This window comes from Oncorhynchus mykiss, chromosome 27 (assembly GCF_013265735.2).
Source record: "Oncorhynchus mykiss isolate Arlee chromosome 27, USDA_OmykA_1.1, whole genome shotgun sequence".
Taxonomy (NCBI): Eukaryota; Metazoa; Chordata; class Actinopteri; order Salmoniformes; family Salmonidae; genus Oncorhynchus; species Oncorhynchus mykiss.
The window spans coordinates 2,494,363-2,516,277 of NC_048591.1; the positions used below are offsets into that span (position 1 = coordinate 2,494,363).

Consider the following 21,915-nt stretch of genomic DNA (forward strand, 5'->3'; position numbering starts at 1 on the left):
GATCAGGATTGTTCGTACGAGGCACCTAAAACCACTGAGGTAAATAAGCACGTGAGACTGCGTCCAAGATGACCGCCGTTGTTTTCAAGGAAATCTACTCACATTCGCATATGCCGATTGAGGACCGTCTATATTTGGGTTGCATCCGGTTTATATGGACCAGCATCTGCATACAGTTTATACGGACAAACATCACATGCACACTAGCACTCAGTGCACACAGGGAGCAGCATGAGCAGTGACGAGTCCGACGTCATCATCAGGTCATCCTAAAATATGGCAGACATTGGAAGAATATAAAATATGAATATCTTTGGCTGTGAGTGATGGGGGGATCGGCCTCAGAGAAAATTATTTTAATAATTAAATAGATGTTTACTGTACAAAAAGTGATGACAAAAGTGTTTTATTAGGAATTTTCAAATCTGACTTCTTCGTTTAAACTGCTGTACCGAAGCAAAACTGTAGGCGCTGTCGAAACCGTACTTCTAGACCGGAACCCTGGCCACCTGACTAAAGCCCCTCTCCAGAGGGTAGTGAGGTCTGCACAACGCATCACCGGGGGCAAACTACCTGCCCTCCAGGACACCTACACCACCCGATGTCACAGGAAGGCCATAAAGATCATCAAGGACAACAACCACCCGAGCCACTGCCTGTTCACCCCGCCATCATCCAGAAGGCGAGGTCAGTACAGGTGCATCAAAGCAGGGACCGAGAGACTGAAAAACAGCTTCCATCTCAAGGCCATCAGACTGTTAAACAGCCACCACTAACATTGAGTGGCTGCTGCCAACACACTGACTCAACTCCAGCCACTTTAATAATGGGAATTGATGGGAAATGATGTAAAATATATCACTAGCCACTTTATACAATGCTACCTAATATAATGTTTACATACCCTACAATATTCATCTCATATGTATACGTATATACTGTACTCTATATCATCTACTGCATCTTTATGTAATACATGTATCACTAGCCACTTTAACTATGCCACTTTGTTTACATACTCATTTCATATGTATATACTGTACTCAATACCATTTACTGTATCTTGCCTATGCCGCTCTGTACCATCACTCATTCATGTATCTTTATGTACATATTCTTTATCCCCTTACACTTGTGTGTATAAGGTAGTAGTTTTGGAATTGTTAGCTAGATTACTTGTTGGTTATTACTGCATTGTTGGAACTAGAAGCACAAGCATTTCGCTACACTCGCATTAACATCTGCTAACCATGTGTATGTGACAAATAAAATTTGATTTGATTTGAACTAAGAAGATCCACATTTCAATTGTGGGCTTTTATTTTGAAGGATTTAATATTACCATACGAAAGTGACGGGATTGTTTGTACTTCTGGCGGAATATTAATCACCGTCCCATTGTTGTTTGTTGAGGCAGCTGGCTAGCTAACTTAGGGTATGTATTAACACCACAAATATTAGCTAAAATATTTAGCGAGTTATTGGAAATAAGAACATGGCAATTATTTATTTTTGTTGAAATGTGTGTATTATGCTGAGCATTCATAAAACATTAGCTTGTTAACTAGCTATGTAGATGGGGGGGCTAACAAAGACAGCGAACAACCACCCTTTTTCAGGCACCACCTAAAACGATTTCACTAACGTTAGTTGATTTTACAAACTCATGGAAGCCAGACATCTATCGAGCTATATTTGAGTACATCTAGAGAGCTACCTAACGTTAGTTATTTTTGCTATAGCTAGCTGGCTAGCCGTGGCTAACAAGCAAGCTTGGCTGCTGCGCTGACGTTAGGTAACGTTAACAGAGAGCATCTCGATTTTCTTGGCTGTAAACGTTGTTTTGTACCATGTGATACGAGTCAGATTTTCAGTCTCGATTGAGTTTTTAGCAACACTAACACGTTAGTTAGTTAGCTATAACGGTTCGCTAGCACACTGCAAGGCTACGGTTCGTTACCTACGACACAACAATGGGATGGATCCATGATGGCTAGCTAGTAACTAACTATATGCTGAGTGTTGTGTTGAGGGGGCTGGATTCGAAGATAGCGAACTGCCGTTGTAGCTAGCGACAGCACAACAACCCTTTGCACAATCGCACCGTTAATTAGTTGCAAACAGTAGAAAAATATGTTTTGCATTTAGTTAGCATTATTAGTGATTACAAATGTTTATTTGCAAGAAAGGTCGTGTACCCCCAGCCCCCATTATTTGTTATGGGCAGCTAGGGAGGGACACACATTTAATATGGCCAAAGCTCAGGGTGACAAATTTGGCTTTATGTTTTTGAAACTGTATCTACTGTATCTCTCCTAGACCTACACAAGTCACCATGGGGAAAGATCCTAGGAAACCGAGAGGCAAGATGTCGTCATATGCTTACTTCGTGCAGACCTGCAGGGCGGAGCACAAGAAGAAACACCCCGAAGCCAGTGTCAACTTCGCTGAGTTCTCCAAGAAATGCTCAGAGCGATGGAAGGTAGCATTACACAACAGTGAATGAATGTGACGTGACATGTTTCTGGTATATGATTATGGCTATATTTCCACCATAGTATGTTTTGTTACACTTGAGTGACCTTGTGGACAGTCTAGCGGTGGCCATGTAGATATGTAATCTGAATTTATACCTCTATATCTAGCCCATGTCTCCTAAAGAAAAAGGCAAGTTTGAAGACATGGCGAAGCAAGACAAGGTCCGCTACGAGAGAGAAATGAAGAACTACATCCCACCCAATGGCCAGAAAAAGAAGAGGTTCAAGGATCCTAATGCCCCCAAGAGACCACCGTAGGTTTGCATGGCAGCTAGACTGGATAGCAATTATAAAGGTGAATTAAACTTCCCTTTGAATTGACATGCGTTTGTTTTTGTTTCTCAGGTCTGCGTTCTTCATCTTCTGTGCTGACTTCCGGGCCAAGATAAAGAGCGAGCACCCAGGCCTGTCCATTGGAGACACTGCTAAGAAGCTGGGAGTGATGTGGAACAGCTCTGCAGCTGAGGAGAAGAAGCCGTACGAGAAGAAGGCTGCCACGCTGAAGGAGAAATACGACAAGGTGAGTAGGGCTTTGTTAAAATTGAGGTTGATATACAAACATCTAATTTCCTGATCACGATGCAGTGACAATTTATTTGAATAAGATGGTTGCAGATATAAGATGGGTGCAGACAATTCCACTGATATTAAATAAATAGGATGGGGAAAAAAGGGAATCTAATGCTTATCTAAACACATGTGACCATTCTCATGTCACAATGTAACGTTTTAAGCATTTTCTTGGACAATTGTTCTTTTGGATGGCAATATGAGAATTCCATGTGGAAAAATTGCTTTTTAATTTTCCCGCTGTAAAACGGTATGTCTGCAGATGTCTTGGATCCCAGAAAAGCATATTGGTCAGGCTCTAAATAATTGTTGTGTTACACAGGATATCGCCTCATACCGCACCAATGGTAGAGTGGATACGGCCTCCTCCGCAGCTGCTGACGACGAAGAAGAGGATGATGAGGAAGATGACGATGAGGATGAGGATGATGACGAGTAGCCTCTCTGCTGTTGTAGCCTACATACTTGTTTTAATGCTATGTAACTATTGTACACACCTTACATCTCTGAACAGACCCAGATGCAACGAGAACACATTAGGATGTGTGTATATTTAATGTTCTTAAGATGGATGGTGTTATGCTCCCTTAAAGTTAACACTACATGTCTTGAATTTGATGTTCTGATATTTTTGTTGTTGTTCCTGCCCTTGCCTGTGACTGCTTTGGAGGATTATGAATCAATATGGAAGTAATAGGTGTGCAACTCTCAAATCAGATTTCTGGGTTGGTAGCTAGTGTTTTTTTTTTTTTCTGTATTTGTTTGAAAGAATATTTTTTCATGTTTGTCACAAGGTCTTTTTATTGTTCTTTGAATACCACTCTAATTGCAGCTGACATTCAGGAATGTCTTAAATAAAGGTCTTTTTTAATAAATGTGTTTTTTTTTGTTGAAGATTTACCATGAACTAAGGCATTTGGTTGATTTCGATAAATATGTACATAGTGCCTTCAGAAAGTATTCATAACCTTTGACTTATTCCACATTTTGTTGTCAGACTGAATTCAAAATGGATTAAATATTTGTTTTCATCCATCTACACAATACCCCATAATGACAAGGTGAAAACATGTTTTTAGATCTTTTAGCTAATTAATTAAATGAAATACATACATTTCTAATTTACTTAAGTATTATGTTCACCAGTGTCAGTAATTACAGCTGTAAATCAGCTTTGCACACCTGGATAGTACAATATTTGTGAATTCTTTAAAAAAAATATTCAAGCTCTGAAGTTGGTTGGTTGTCAACCACTGCCATACAGACATGTTTAAATGTGGCTATAGACTTTCAAGCTGATTAAAGTCTTAACGTTCAATCTCGTATTGGTAAGAAACTCCTGTGTTTTAGGTTATTGTCCTGCATCAAGGTGAATTTGTGTCTGGTAGAAAGCAAACAATCAGGTTTTCCTCTAGGATTTTGCCTCTGCTTAGCTCTATTCCATTTATTTTTATCCTAAAACACACCCTAGTCCTTGCCAATAACAAGCATACCCACAACATAATGCAGCCACCACAATGCTTGAAAATATGAAGTATTCGGTGATGTTTTGTTGGATTTGCCCCAAACAACGCTTTGTATTCAGGACATTAGACATGAAGTTTTAAGTGCCTTATTGCTAGCAGTTTTGGAATACTTGTATTGTGTACTGGCTTCCTTCTTTTCACTCGTGTCATTTAGGTTAGTATTGGGGATTAACTATAATGTTGTTCTGTCCTCAGAGTGTAATGGCTGTGATAGAAAACTGTTTTAAAGTCACCATTGGCATCATGGTGAAATTCCTGAGCGGTTTCCTTTCTCTCCGGCAACTGAGTTAGGAAGGAAGCCTGTATCTTTGTTGTATTGATACACCAAAGTATAATTAATTGCTTCACCATGATCAAAGGGATATTAAATGTCTGTTGTTATTACACATCTACCAATAAAACAGTTACAGAGTTTAATGGCTGTGAAAGGAGGAAACTGAGAATGGAACAACAACATTGTAGTAACTCCATAATACTAACCTAATTGACAGAGTGAAAAGGAGGAAGCTTCTACATAAGGAAGCCTTTGTGAGACATTGGAAAACCTCCCTGATCTTTGTGGTTGAATCTGTGTTTGAAATTCACTGCTCAACTGAGGGACTTTACAGATAATTGTATGTGGGATACAGAGATGAGGTAGTCATTAAAAAATCATGTTAAACACTATCATTGCACACAGAGTGAGTCCATGCAACTTATTGTGGGACTTGATAAGCACATTTTTACTCCTGAACTTTTTTAAGCTTGCCAAAAAAAGTGGTTGAATACTTGTTGACTCAAAGACATTTCAGCTTTTAATTTTGCATTCATTTGTAAACATTTTGAAAATCAAAATTCCACTTTGACATTGTGGGGTATTGTGTGTAGACCAATGACATCTCAATTTAATCAGTTTTAATTTTAAGATAAACACAACAAAATGTGGAAAAAGTCAAGGGGTGTGAATACTCTGAAGGCAGTGTAGATTTCATATGACCGTTTACAGTGCCTTGCGAAAGTATTCGGCCCCCTTGAACTTTGCGACCTTTTGCCACATTTCAGGCTTCAAACATAAAGATATAAAACTGTATTTTTTTGTGAAGAATCAACAACAAGTGGGACACAATCATGAAGTGGAACGACATTTATTGGATATTTCAAACTTTTTTAACAAATCAAAAACTGAAAAATTGGGCTATGATACTATGATAGAACATGTTTTCGTTCATCAAAAGACAATGACGTAAAAATATGAATATTTTTTTAGATAAAAAAATTGTATGTTTTGAACACTGTGTTTTCTATTTTTCGGTGTATTGTTTACTGACTGCTTGAGAGTGTATATCATTTTGATCACTTTGTTTATGATTTAAGAGCAGTGTTTGATTTTGAACACAGGTAAAACTGTTTTGAGGCAAATGTTTCATTTTGCAAGAGGAGTCAGAGGTTATGTAAATAGCGCTTGAAGATGAGGTTTTGTATTTAATGTTTTCGGGAAATGGAGCAAGGTTTCAGAAGTTGTGTTTTAGCAATTGAGAAAAACTGTAATATAACTGTGAAGTATCCACCCTTTCTGTAATTATCCAGGGCTTTGTTTCCCAAACATTAAAAAGTGGACATATTGTGCACTGCAGTAGTAAGGGTGCGTAAAACAGGAAATGCTGAGAAATGGAATTATGATATGGTCTGGATTATCTCTATCTGTGTCTTTACCATGTATCGCTCTACCTGTACTTAGAAAAGTCCCCCTACACACACACACACACACACACACACACACACACACAGAGAGAGAGAGATTCAAACGGTGGCGGAGTGAGTGCGGAAAGTGGAAAAAGTAGCCAATGGTTAGAGATATGGAGAGAATTAGGTTGATGCATTTACAGTGCCTTCAGCTTCAATTTAAAATGGATTAAATTGGGATTTTGTGTCACTGATCTACCCACAATACCCCATAATGTCAAAGTGGAATTATGTGTTTAGAAATGTTTAGAAATGACAAAAACATTTCTTGAGTCAATAATTATCCAATTATTTTGTTATGGAAAGCCTAAATAAGTTAAGGAGTGCAAATGTGCTTAACAGGTCACATAAGTTGCATGGACGCAATAATAGTGTTTAAAATGATTTTTAAATGACTACCCCATCTCTGTACCCCACACATACAATTATCTATAAGGTCCCTCAGTCGAGCAGTCAATTTCATGCACAGATTCAAGCACAAAAACCAGGGAGGTTTCCAATGGTTCGCAAAGAAGGGCACCCATTGGTAGATGGGTCCAAAAACAAATCTGACATTGAATACCCCTTTCAGCGTGTTGAGTTAATAATTACATTTTGGATGGTGTATCAATACACCCAGTCACTACAAAGATACAGGTGTTCTTCCCAACTCAGTTGCTGGAGAGGAAGGAAACCGCTCAGGAATTTCACCATGATGCCTATGGTAACTTCAAAACAGTTATAGAGTTTAATGGCTGTGATAGGAGAAAACTGAGGATGGATCAAAAACAATGTAGTTACTCCACAATTACTAACCTAATTGACAGAGTGAAAAGAAGGAAGCCTGTACAGAATCAAAATATTCCAAAACATGCATCCTGTTTGCAAAAAAAGGCAATAAAGTAATAGTGCAAGAAATGTGACAAAGCAATTCACTTTTTGTCCTGAATACAAAGTGTTATGTTTGGGGCAAATCCAATACAACACATTACTGAGTACCACTCTCCATATTTTCAAGCATAGTGGTGGCTGCATCATGTTAAGGGTATGCTTGTAATTGTTGACTGGGGAGTTTTCAGGATAAAAATAAACAGACTGGAGCTAAGCACAGGAAGCCTGTTGCAGTCTGCTTTCCAACAGGACAAAAACATATAACACAGAGGCTAAATCTACACTGGAGTTGCTTACCAAGAAGATATTGAATGTTCCTGAGTGGCCGAGTTACATTTTTGAAAATCTGAAGCATGTAGTGTATAAAAATTGTTTGTCCATGGTTGCATCACCCACTACCGAGTTCCAACTTCAGTCAGCACGAGACCTGTTCACCAGGCGCTTCATGAAATGGGTTTCCAATGCCGAACAGCCGCACACAAGCCTGAGATCACCAAGCGTCGGCTGGAGTGGTGTAAAGCTCGCCGCCATTGCACTCTGGAGCAGTAGAAATGAGTTCTCTGGAGTGATGAATCACACTTCACCATCTGGCAGTCCAACGGACAAATCTGGGTTTGGCGGATGCCAGGAGAACACTGACTGCCCGGATGCAGAGTGCCAACTGTAAAGTTTAGTGGAAGAGGAATAATGGTCTACGGCTTTCTCATGGTCCGAGCTAGGCCCCTTAGTTGCAGTGAAGAGAAATCTAAACACTACAGCATATTATGACATTCTAGACAATTCTGTGCTTCCAACCTTGTGGCAACAGTTTGGGGAAGGTTCTTTCCCGTTTCAGCATGACAATACCCCGTGCAAAAAGCGAGGTCCATACAGAAATGGTTTGTCGAGATCGGTGTGGAAGAACTTGAATAGCCTGCACAGAGCCCTGACCTAATTGCTCAACATCAGTACCCGACCTCACTAATGTGCTTGTGGCTGAATGGAAGCAAGTCCACACAGCAATGCTCCAACATCTAGTGGAAAGCATTCCCAGAAGAGTGGAAGCTGTTATTGCAGCAAATGAGGGACCAACTCCCTATTAATGGGGTGACAGGTAGTCTAGTGGTTAGAGCGTTGGACTTATAACCGAAAGGTTGCAAGATCGAATCACCGAGCTGACAAGGTAAAATATCTGTTGTTCTGCCCCTGAACAAGTTAACCCACTGTTCCTAGGCTGTCATTGTAAATAAGAATTTGCTCTTAACTGACTTGCCTAGTTAAATAAAGGTAAAATCAAAAGGTTGCAAGATTGAATCCCCCAGCTGACAATTATCTATTGTTCTGCTCCTGAACAAGGCAGTTAACCCACTGTTCCTAGGCCATCTTTGTAAATAAGAATTTATTCTTAACTGACTTTATGGGGTATTGAAAAAAAATGTATAATGTAAAAAAAAAAAATGTATACCCATGATTTTGGAAGGAGATGTTCGACGAGCAGGTGTCCACTTTTGGTCCTGTAGTGTATATTCAGTGCGTTTGGAAAGTATCAGACCACTTGACGTTTTTTAAACATTTTGTTACGTTACAGCCTTTGATTGATTAAAAACCCTTTTCCCTCGTCAATCTACACCCAATACCCCATAATGACAAAGTGAAAACAGGTTTTTAGACATTTTTCAAAAGCATTAAAAATAAACATAAATACCTTATTTACATAACTATTCTTACCCTTTGCTATGAGACTCAAAATGTATCTCAGATGCATCCTGTTTCCATTGATCATCCTTGAGATGTGTCTCCAACTTGATTGGAGACCACCTGTGGTAAATTCAATTGATTGGACATGACTTGGAAAGGCACACGCCGGTCTATATAAGGTCCCACAGTTGACAGTGCATGAAGATGAAAAAACCAAGCCATAAGGTCGAAAGGAATTGTCCGCAGAGAACCGAGATATGATTGTGTCGAGGCACAGATCTGGGTAAGGGTACCAAAACGTTTCTGCAGCATTGAAGGTCCCCAAGAACACAGTGGCCTCCATCAATCTTAAATGGAAGAAATTTAGAACCACCAAGACTCTTCCTAGAGCTGGCCATTCGGCCAAACTTAACAATAGGGGGGAGAATGGCCTTCATCAGCGATGTGACCAAGAACCCGATGATCACTCTGACAGAGCTCCATAGTTGCTCTGTAAAGACGGGAGAACTTTCCAGAAGGACAACCATCTCTGCAGCACTCCACCAATCAGGCCTATATAATAGAGTGGCCAGACGGAAGCCACTCCTCATTAAAAGGCATAAAACAGCCCGCTTAGTGTTTGACAAAAGGTAGCTAAAGGACTTTCAGAAAATGAAAGACAAGATTCTCTGGTCTGATGAAACCAATACTGAACTCTTTAGCCTGAATGCCAAGCATCAAGTCTGGAGGAAACCTGGCACCAGCCCACCAGCCCCTGGCACCAGCACGTTGGTGTCACAACATGCTGTGGGGATGATTTTCAGCAGCAGAGGATACTAGTCAGGTTTGAGTAAAGTACAGAGCAAAGTACAGAGGAGAGCCTTGATGAAAACCTGCTCCAGAGAGCTCAGGACCTCAGACTATAACTATAACATTTTCAGAAAAGATAGAACTGCCAAAGGGGGCAGAGTTGCAATCTACTGCAGAGATAGCCTGCAGAGCTCTGTCATACTATCCAGGTCTGTACCCAAACAATTCAAGCTTCTATTTTTAAAAATCCATCTTTCCAGAAACAAGTCTCTCACTGTTGCCACTTGCTATAGACCACCCTCTGCCCCCAGCTGTGCCCTGGACTCCATATGTGAATTGATTGCCCTCCATCTATCTTCAGAGTTAGTGCTGCTAGGTGACCTAAACTGGGACATGCTTAACACCCCAGCCTTCCTACAACCTAAACTTGATGCCCTCAATCTCACACAAATTATCAATGAACCTACCAGGTACAACTACAAATCCGTAAACACAGGCACCCTCATAGATATCATCCTAACCAACTTGCCCTCCAAATACACCTCTGCTGATGTCTGCAAGATCTCAGCGATCACTGCCTCATTGCCTGCATCAGAAATGGTTATGCAGTCAAACGACCACACAAACACAAACTCATCACTGTCAAACGCTCCCTAAAAAACTTCAGCGAGCAGGCCTTTCTAATCGACCTGGCAGTGGTATCCTGGAAGGATATTGACTTCCTCCCGTCAGTAGAGGATGCCTGGCTATTCTTTAAAAGTGCCTTCCTCACCTTCTTAATAAGCATGCCGCATTCAAAAAATGTAGAACCAGGAACAGATATAACCCTTGGTTCTCTCTGCCTTTGACCAGCACAAAAATATCCTGTGGCGTTCTGCATTAGCATCCAATAGCCCCCGTGAAATGTAACTCTTCAGGGAAGTAGGAACCAATATACACAGGCAGTTAGGAAAGCTAAGGCTAGCTTTTTCAAGCAGAAATTTGCATCCTGTAGCACAAACACAAACTCAAAACAGGACACTGTAAAGGCCATGGAGAATAAGAGACCCTCCTCCCAGCTGCCCACTGCACTGAGGCTAGGAAACACTGTCATCCACTATAATTGAGAATTTCAATAAGCATTTTTCTACGGCTGGCCATGATTTCCACCTGGCTACCCCTACCCCGATGAACAGCCCTCCACTCCCCACAGTAACTCGCCCAAGCCTCCCCCATTTCTCCTTCACCCAAATCCAGATAGCTGATGTTATGAAATAGCTGAAAAATCTGGACCCCTAAAAATCAGCCGGGCTAGACAATCTGGACCCTCTCTTTCTAAAATGATCTGCCGAAATTGTTGCAACCCCTATTACTAGCCTGTTCAACCTCTCTTTCATAGCGTCTGAGATTCTCAAAGATGGGAAAGCTGCCGTGGTCATCCCCCTCTTCAAAGGGGGAGACACTCTAGACCCAAACTGCTACAGACCTATATCCATCCTACCCTGCCTTTCTAAGGTCTTCGAAAGCAAAGTTAACAAACAGATTACCGACCATTTCGAATCCCACCGTACCTTCTCCGCTATGCAATCTGGTTTCAGAGCTGGTCATAGCTGCACCTCAGCCACGCTCAAGGTCCTAAACGATATCATAACGGCCATAGATAGACAATACTGTGCAGCCGTATTCATCGACCTGGCCAAGGCTTTTGACTCTGTCAATCACCACATTCTTATCGGCAAGACTCAACATCCTTGGTTTCTCAAATGATTGCCTCGCCTGGTTCACCAACTACTTCTCTGATAGATTTCAGTGTGTCAAATTGGAGGGCCTGTTGTTTGGACATCTGGCAGTCTCTATGGGGGTGCCACAGGGTTCATTTCTCGGGCCGACTCTCTTCTCTGTATACATCAATGATGTCGCTCTTGCTGCTGGGGATTCTCTGATCCACCTCTATGCAGACGACACCATTCTGTATACCTCTGGCCCTTCTTTGGACACCTTGGAGAGAGTTGAAAGTCTGTGTTGCCCAGCAACAGCCCTAAAACATCACTGGTCTAGAGGAGATCTGCATGGAGGAATGGGCCAAAATACCAGCAACAGTGTGTGAAAACCTTGTGAAGACTTACAGAAAACGTTTGACCTCTGTCATTGCCAACAAAGGGTATATAACAAAGTATTGAGATAAACTTTTGTTATTGACCAAATACTTATTTTCCACCATAATTTGCAAATAAATTCTACAATGTGATTTTCTGGATTTTTTTCCCTCATTTTGTCTGTCATTGTTGAAGTGTACCTATGATGACAATTACAGGCCTCTCATCTTTTTAAGTGGGAGAACTTGCACAATTGGTGGCTGACTAAATACTTTTTTGCCCCACTGTGTGTGTGTGTGTGTGTGTGTGTATATATATATATATATATATATATATATATAGGATGTGTTATTTTAGTGTTCCCTTATATATATATATATATATATATATACACACACACACTGCTCAAAAAAATAAAGGGAACACTGTTAGGGAATGATCAGAATTAGTTGGGTAACATAGATAAGATGTTTTATTTCCATGATATGCTTAAGAGTTATTTCTCATAAGAATGTATTTTGTTGTACTATAGTGGTGGCCATTGGCAGTTATCTGTTCTATGTCAGGACTAAGTTGCATGGGCCGCGTAGAGGGGAGAGGTCAAGGGGTCATCATGTGTAAACATATATTTTCTGTGTGCCAGTGACTCCCTAATTTTCTCATCGGGAAAAGGAGGGTGACAGTGTCTGGAATCATTCTATGCTCCCTCTTTGTTGACCTATAGGGTCACTCTCCTCTCCGTGAGTTTGTCCTCTGATTGGTCGTATTTAGAATTGGTTCTATCTAAATGACAATTTGATATATATATCATAGGGTGGGGGTAATGTCTTGGTACCATTTTGTACCAAGGAGGAGATAAGAGCTTTGTTTAGGAGACCAAACTGAACGATAATTTATAGCCCACTCTGTCTGACTAGGGGATATTCTCTCTGAAGTAAGGTTTTTTCTTTGTGTAAGTTCCTAAGACCTGTGTTTTGTCATGTCGTCTTGAGAGGGGGTGGATCTTTGCTATAAAGGAACCCATTTGCCATTATGTTGGGACTCTCAACTTTTCATTTAGAGATAATGAACTGTTGAAAGTCAAAATGCTATTGCAAAAGCTTAATTATTATTAAAGGTGAAAATTAAGCATAACTCTGACTCGTGTGTGATTTGCTCTCTCATCATTTGGTAATTAAGGAAATTTCCACGACAACACTAAAATAACACATTCTAGATCTGAATTAATGAAATATTCTTATTAAAATACTTTTTTCTTAATTTAACACAGTTGAATGTGCTGACAACAAAATCACACAAAAATTCTCAATGGAAATCAAATTTATCAACCCATAGAGGTCTGGATTTGGAGTCACACTCAAAATTAAAGTGGAAAACCACACTACAGGCTGATCGAACTTTGATGCAATGTCCTTAAAACAAGTCAAAATGAGGCTCAGTAGTGTGTGTGGCCTCCACGTGCCTGTATGACCTCCCTACAATGCCTGGGCATGCTCCTGATGAGGTGGCGGATGGTCTCCTGAGGGATCTCCTCCCAGACCTGGACAAAAGCATCCGCCAACTCCTGGACAGTCTGTGGTGGATGGAGCGAGACATGATGTCCCAGATGTGCTCAATTGGGTTCAGGTTTGTGGAACGGGCGGGCCAGTCCATAGCATCAATGCCTTCCTCTTGCAGGAACTGCTGACACACTCCAGCCACATGAGGTCTAGCATTGTCTTGCATTAGGAGGAACCCAGTGCCAACCGCACCAGCATATGGTCTCACAAGGGGTCTGAGGATCTCATCTCAGTACCTAATGGCAGTCAGGCTACCTCTGGCGAGCACATGGAGGGCCGTGCGGCCCCCCAAAGAAATGCCACCCCACACCATGACTGACCCACCGCCAAACCGGTCATGCTGGAGGATGTTGCAGGCAGCAGAACGTTCTCCACGGCGTCTCCAGACTGTCACGTCTGTCACATGTGCTCAGTGTGAACCTGCTTTCATCTGTGAAGAGCACAGGGTGCCAGTGGCAAATTTGCCAATCTTGGTGTTCTCTGGCAAATGCCAAACGTCCTGCCCGGTGTTGGGCTGTAAGTACAACCCCCACCTGTGGACGTCGGGCCCTCATACCACCCTCATGGAGTCTGTTTCTGACCGTTTGAGCAGACACATGCACATTTGTGGCCTGCTGGATGTCATTTTGCAGGGCTCTGGCAGTGCTCCTCCTTGCACAAAGGCGGAGGTAGCGGTCCTGCTGCTGGGTTGTTGCCCTCCTACGGCCTCCTCCACGTCTTCTGATGTACTGGCCTGTCTCCTGGTAGCGCCTCCATGCTCTGGAAACTACGCTGACAGACACAGCAAACCTTCTTGCCACAGCTCGCATTGATGTGCCATCCTGGATGAGCTGCACTACCTGAGCCACTTGTGTGAATTGTAGACTCCATCTCATGCTACCACTAGAGTGAAAGCACCACCAGCATGTGACATTTATTGTCAATCAGTGTTGCTTCCTAAGTGGACAGTTTGATTTCACAGAAGTGTGATTGACTTGGAGTTACATTGTGTTGTTTAAGTGTTCCCTTTATTTTTTTGAGCAGTTTATATATATATATATATGTATATTCTGCACATCTACCATTCCAGTGTTTAATTGCTATATTGTAATTACTTCACTACCATGGTCTATTTATTGCCTTACCTCCCTTATCCTACCTCATTTGCACATATTGTATACAGACCTTTTCTACTGTATTATTGATTGTATGTTTGTTTATTCCATGTGTAACTCTGTGTTGTTGTATGTGCTTTCGAACTGCTTTGCTTTATCTTGGCCAGGTCGCAGTTGCAAATGAGAACTTGTTCTCAACTAACCTACCTGGTTAAATAAAGGTGAAATAAAAATAAATTAAATAATCTCTCTGGAATAAAGACATCCCCCATTCGTGTCATTATTGAAAGAGATTGTGATACCTCACATCTCAAAATAGGGCTATTTAATGTTAGATCCCTCACTTCCAAGGAAGTTATAGTCAATTAACTAATCATAATCTTGATGTGATTGGCATGACGGAAACATGGCTCAAGCCTGATGAATTTACTGTGTTAAATGAGGCCTCACCTCTTGGTTACACTATTAACCATATCCCCTTCACGTCCCGCAAAGGCAGAGGTGTACATTTCAACTTACAAAAAACCCAGTCGTTTTCGTCTTTTGAGCTTCTAGTCATGAAATCTATGCAGCCTACTCAATCACTTTTTATAGCTACTGTTTACAGGCCTCCTGGGCCATATACAGCGTTCCTCACTGAGTTCCCTGAATTCCTATCGGACCTTGTTGTCATGGCAGATAATATTCAAATTTTTGGTGACTTTAATATTCACATGGAAAAGTCCACAGACCCACTCCAAAAGGCTTTCGGAGCCATCATTGACTCAGTTGGTTTTGTTCAACATGTCTCCGGACCTACTCACTGCCACAGTCATACTCTGGACCTACAGAGACGGCCTACAGGGAGGAGGTGAGGGCCCTCGGAGTGTGGTGTCAGGAAAATAACCTCACACTCAACGTCAACAAAACTAAGGAGATGATTGTGGACTTCAGGAAACAGCAGAGGGAACACCCCCCTATCCACATCGATGGAACAGGAGTGGAGAGGGTAGCAAGTTTTAAGTTCCTCGGCACACACATCACAGACAAACTGAATTGGTCCACTCACACAGACAGCATCGTGAAGAAGGCGCAGCAGCGCCTCTTCAACCTCAGGAGGCTGAAGAAATTTGGCTTGTCACCAAAAGCACTCACAAACTTCTACAGATGCACAATCGAGAGCATCCTGGCGGGCTGTATCACCGCCTGGTATGGCAACTGCACCGCCCTCAACCGTAAGGCTCTCCAGAGGGTAGTGAGGTCTGCACAACGCATCACCGGGGGCAAACTACCTGCCCTCTAGGACACCTACACCACCCGATGTCACAGGAAGGCCATAAAGATCATCAAGGACATCAACCACCCGAGCCACTGCCTGTTCACCCCGCTATCATCCAGAAGGCGATGTCAGTACAGGTGCATCAAAGCTGGGACCGAGAGACTGAAAAACAGCTTCTATCTCAAGGCCATCAGACTGTTAAACAGCCACCACTAACACTGGGTGGCTGCTGCCAACACACTGACACTGACTCAACTCCAGCCACTTTAATAATGGGAATTGATGGGAAATGATGTAAATATATCACTAGCCACTTTAAACAATGCTACCTTATATAATGTTACTTACCCTACATTATTCATCTCATATGCATACGTATATACTGTACTCTATATCATCGACTGTATCCTTATGTAATACATGTATCACTAGCCACTTTAAACTATGCCACTTTGTTTACATACTCATCTCATTTGTACATACTGTACTCGATACCATCTACTGTATCTTGCCTATGCTGCTCTGTACCATCACTCATTCATATATCCTTATGTACATATTCTTTATCCCCTTACACTGTGTACAAGACAGTAGTTTTGGAATTGTTAGTTAGATTACTTGTTATTACTGCATTGTCGGAACTAGAAGCACAAGCATTTCGCTACACTCGCATTAACATCTGCTAACCATGTGTATGTGACAAATAAAATTTGATTTGATTTGATTTGACCTAGTTTTGTCCCGTGGAATAAATATTGTGGATCTTAATGTTTTCCTCATAATCTTGGACTATCGGGCCACCATTTTATTACGTTTGCAATTGCAACAAATAATCTGCTCAGACCCCAACCAGAGATCATCAAAAGTCGTGCTATAAATTCTCGGACAACCCAAAGATCCCTAGGTGCCCTTCCGGACACCCTCCGCCTACCCAAGGACGTCAGACGACAAAAATCTGTTACCCACCTAACTGAGGAATTCAATTTAACCTTACGCAATACCCTAGATGCAGCTGCACCCCTAAAAACAAAAAACATTTGTCATAAGAAACTAGCTCCCTGGTATACAGAAAATACCCGAGCTCTGAAGCAAGCTTCCAGAAAATTGCAACGGAAATGGCACCATTGCAGTACCGTGCAATACCGAAGAGCCCTCACTGCTGCTCGATTATCCTATTTTTCCAACTTAATTGAGGAAAATAAGAACAATCCCAAATTTATTTTTGATACTGTCGCAAAGCTAACTAAAACGCAGCATTCCCCAAGAGAGGATGGCTTTCACTTCAAGAGTGATTAAATGCATGAACTTCTTTGAGGAAAAGATCATGATTATTACAAAGCAAATTACGGACTCCTCTTTAAATCTGCGTATTGCTCCAAAGCTCAGTTGTCCTGAGTCTGCACAACTCTGCCAGGACCTAGGATCAAGGGAGAGACTCAAGTTTTTTAGTACTATATCTCGTCACACAATGATGAAAATAATCATGGCCTCTAAACCTTCAAGCTGCATACTGGACCCTATTCCAACTAAACTACTGAAAGAGCTGCTTCTTGTGCTTGGCCCTCCTATGTTGAACATAATAAACGGCTCTCTATCCACAGGATGTGTACCAAACTCACTAAAAGTGGCAGTAATAAAGCCTCTCTTGAAATAGCCAAACCTTGACCCAGAAAATATTTAAAAAACTATCGGCCTACATCGAATCTCCCATTCCTCTCAAACATTTTTGAAAAAGCTGTTGCGTAGCAACTCACTGCCTTCGATAAGACAAACAATGTATACGAAATGCTTCAGTCTGGTTTTAGACCCCATCATAGCACTGAGACTGCACTTGTGAAGGTGGTAAATTACCTTTTAATGGCATCAGACCGAGGCTCTGCATCTGTCCTGTGCTCCTAGACCTTAGTGCTGCTTTTGATACCATCGATCACCACATTCTTTTGGAGAGATTGGTAACCCAAATTGGTCTTCACCGACAAGTTCTGGCCTGGTTTAGATCTTATCTGTCGGAAAGATATCAGTTTGTCTCTGTGGATGGTTTGTCCTCTGACAAATCAACTGTAAATGTCAATGTCGGTGTTCCTGGCGGTTCCGTTTTAGGACCACTATTGTTTTCACTATATATTTTACCTCTTGGGGATGTCATTCGGAAACATGTTAACTTTCACCGCTATGCGGATGACACACAGATGTACATGGTGAAGCCCCAAAATTGCCCTCCATGGAAGCCTGTGTTTCAGACATAAGGAAGTGGATGACTGCAAATGTTCTACTTTTAAACTCGGACAAAACAGAGATGCTTGTTCTAGGTCCCAAGAAACAAAGAGTTCTTCTGTTGAATCTGACAATTAATTTTGATGGTTGTACAGTCGTCTCAAATAAAACTGTGAAGGACCTCGGCGTTACTCTGGACCCTGATCTCTCTATTGACAAACATATCAAACTGTTTCAAGGACAGCTTTTTTTCCATCTAAGTAACATTGGAAAAATCAGAAACATTCTGTCCAAAAATGATGCAGAAAAATGTATCCATGCTTTTGTCACTTCTAGGTTAGACTACTGCAGTGCTCTACTTTCAGCTACGTGGATAAAGCACTAAATAAACTTCAGTTAGTGCTAAACACGGCTGCTAGAATCTTGACTAAATGTGATCATATTACTCCAGTGCTAGCCTCTCTGCACTGGCTTCCTGTTAAGGCAAAGGCTGATTTCAAGGTTTTACTGCTGACCTACAAAGCATTACATGGGCTTGCTCCTACCCATCTTTCCGATTTGGTCCTGCCGTACATACCTACACGTACGCTACGGTCACAAGATGTAGGGCTCCTTACTGTCCCTAGAATGTCTAAGCAAACAGCTGGAAGCAGGGCTTTCTCCTATAGAGCTCCATTTTCATGGAATGATCTGCCTACACGTGAGAGACGCAGACTCGGTCTCAACCTTAAAGTATTTTTTGAAGACTCATCTCTTCAGTAGGCTCTATGATTGAGTGTAGTCTGTCCCAGGAGTGTGAAGGTGAACGGAAAGGCACTGGAGCAACTAACCGCCCTTGCTGTCTCTGCCTGGTCGGTTCCCCTCTCTCCACTGGGATTCTCTGCCTCAAACCCTATTACGGGGGGCTGAGTTACTGGCTTACTGGTGCTCTTCCATGCCGTCTCTAGGAGGGGGGCTTCACTTGAGTGGGTTAAGTCTCTGACGTGGTCTTCCTGTCTGGGTTGGCTCCCCCCCTTGGGTTGTGCCGTGGTGGAGATCTTTGTGGGCTATACTCTGTCTAGTCTCAGGATGGTAAGTTGGTGGTTGAAGATATCCCTCTAGTGGTGTGGGGGCTGTGCTTTGGCAAAGTGGGTGGGGTTATATTCTGCCTGTTTGGCCCTGTCCGGGGGTATCATCGGATGGGGCCACAGTGTCCCCTGACTCCTCCCGTCTCAGCCTCCAGTATTTATGCTGCAGTAGTTTGTCGGGGGGCTAGGGTCAGTCTGTTATATCTGGAGTATTTCTCCTGTCTTATCCGGTGTCCTGTGTGAATTTAAGTATGCTCTCTCTAGGAGGACCTGAGCCCTAGGACCATGCCTCAGGACTACCTGGGCTGATGACTCCTTGCTGTCCCCAGTCTACCTGGCCGTGCTGATGCTCCAGTTTCAACTGTTCTGCCTGCGGGTATGGAATCCTGACCTGTTCAGCGGACGTGCTACCTGTCCCAGACCTGCTGTTTCCAACTCTCTAGAGACAGCAGGAGCGGTAGAGATACTCTGAATGATCGGCTATGAAAAGCCAACTGACATTTACTCCTGATGTGCTGACCCTCGACAACTACTGTGATTATTATTATTTGACCATGCTGGTCATTTATGAACATTTGAACATCTTGGCCATGTTCTGTTATAATCTCCACCCGGCACAGCCAGAAGAGGACTGGCCACCCCTCATAGCCTGGTTTCTTCCTAGGTTCTGGCCTTTCTAGGGAGTTTTTCCTAGCCACCGTGCTTCTACACCTGCATTGCTTGCTGTTTGGGGTTTTAGGCTGGGTTTTCTCTACAGCACTTTGATATATCAGCTGATGTAAGAAGGGCTATATAAATACATTTTATTTGAAGTTCTGTCATCTTTGCTTCATTGGCGGAGCAAATACATTTAGGGACCGGGGAGAAAATGCAATAGGAAATGGAAAGCTATGAAAATGACCCAAATGGTTTCTGAAAATATTAAAATTTGGGCTTTGATGCATATTTTGTGGTTGAAATACTAACAGCTGTTATGATGCTGATAAAGATGGCACCCCTACAGACCAACTTCACATTTTCTTAAAATGCTAAAAAAAATATGAATTTACTAACTTCTGTTCCCAAGTCCCAATCTTATCTACATTTGGTGTATAATTTTACTGCAAGAAATGGTTAATTCTACAGGAGTTAATATTAAGGCTGTGAGAGGTTATAGACCTACAGTCAGTGTCCAGATTTCAGACTCCATTTAACCTCTGAACAGCAGGCTACTGTTACCTTGACACACCATAGGACTATTTGAAGTCCCCGTCTTGTGACTGTCAAATTTGTATAGCTCCACACAATCATCACATAACATAGCCGGGACTGGCATCATCCTCTTTTACTACTTTCCCAAACAATTTCTGGCCCTCCCTTCTCATTACTTCAACTCTCCATTTCACAGCGTTACTGTTTTTCAATTAAACTCAGATTATTTTCCTACGTGGACGATGTCCACTTTTTCTGCTGTTCCCAAAAGCATTTGGCGTGTAGGCTATTTGACATGCGCACAGTTCTAGGCCCTAAAGCTTAGAGATTTACGCACTCATGCCAGAAATTATTTTACGCAAAATATAGAGTATATGCACAAGAATAATACATTTATGGATTTAAGAGGTATTGTTTTCTCTGTCGGCTATAAAAGTGGAACTGACAGCGTTTTAACTACTTGCATATATGAAACAGACAGACAATCATATCAGTCATAAATATAAAATTGTTAGTTTACGCTACAAAACACACTTTATAAAGAGTTTTTACAAATACAGTACCAGTCAAAAGTTTGGACATCTACTCATTCCAGGGCTTTTCTTAAATTGTACTATTTTCTACGCATTCTGTCTCCTAGAGATGAGCGTACTATGGAGCGAAAGGCAATGCTACCGAATACTAATTGAGTGTATGTAAACTTCTGACCCACAGGGAATGTGATGAAATAAATAAAAGCTATAATAAATCACTCTTATTTTTCTGACATTTTACATTCTTAAAATTAAAAAATAAAGTGGTGATCCTAACTCACCTAAGGATTTTACAAGGATTAAAATGTCAGGAATTTAAAACTGAGTTTAAATTTATTTGGCTAAGGTGTATGTAACCTCAGACAACTGTGCTTATGAAATGAGTAAAGCAGTCCGTAAACATTAAAGTGACTAGTATTCCATTTTAAAGTGGCCAGTGATTTCAATTCTATGTATATAGGGCAGAAGCTTCTAATGTGCTGGGTTGAGTAACCAGGTGGTAGCGGCTGAGCACGCACCCTTGTGGGGCCCCAGTGTTACGGATCAGTGAAGTGGAGGTGTTGTTTCCTACCTTCACCACCTGGGAGCGGCCTGTCAGTAAGTCCAGGACCCAGTTGCACAGGGTGTGGTTCAGACCCAGGGCCCCAAGCTTGATGAGCGTGGAGGGTACATTGATATTGAAGGTTGAGCTAAAGTCAATGATAAGCAGTCTTACATGGGTATTCCTCTTGTTCAAGTGGGATAAGGAAGCGTGCAGTGCAATGGCGATTGGATCGTCTGTGGATCTATTGGGGAGGTAAGGAAATTAAAGTGGGTCTAGGATGTCAGTTTAGGATCCTATCACCTCTACCTTACCTAGCCTCTCGAAGCACTTCATGATGACAGAAGTGAGTGCTACAGGGCGATAGTCATTTAGTTCAGTTACCTTTGCTTTCTTGCGTACAGGAGCAATAGTGGAGACTAAAATTGAGCTTTTTGGCCATCAAGGAAAACGCTATATCTGGTGCAAACCCAACACCTCTCATCACCCCAAGAACACCATCACAGTGAAGCATGGTGGTGGCAGCATCACACTGTGGGGATGTTTTTCCATCGGCGGGGACTGGGAATCTGGTCAGAATTGAAGGAATGATGGATGGCGCCAAATACAGGGAAATTCTTCAGTGAAACCGGTTTCAGTGTTCCAGAGATTCGAGTGATTCCGCGGTGATTCCAGCAGGACAATGGCCCTAA

General features: G+C 41.9%; 1 protein-coding gene across 2 annotated transcripts; it reads left to right on the forward strand.

Annotated features, from left to right (window-relative positions):
- Positions 1–1,296: 1,296 nt before the first annotated feature.
- Positions 1,297–3,982, forward strand: LOC110507327 (high mobility group protein B1). 2 transcript variants are annotated; one of them, XM_021587247.2, is made up of 5 exons: positions 1,297–1,435; positions 2,320–2,482; positions 2,646–2,791; positions 2,883–3,057; positions 3,430–3,982. In XM_021587247.2, the coding sequence occupies exons 2-5, from the start codon at positions 2,336–2,338 to the stop codon at positions 3,544–3,546; spliced, it is 585 nt and encodes a 194-aa protein (XP_021442922.1). In that variant the 5' UTR covers positions 1,297–1,435; positions 2,320–2,335; the 3' UTR covers positions 3,547–3,982. The 2 variants fall into 2 exon arrangements, with proteins under 2 accessions (XP_021442922.1, XP_036821184.1); XM_036965289.1 differs by lacking the exon at positions 1,297–1,435 and adding an exon at positions 1,778–1,795.
- Positions 3,983–21,915: the final 17,933 nt, after the last annotated feature.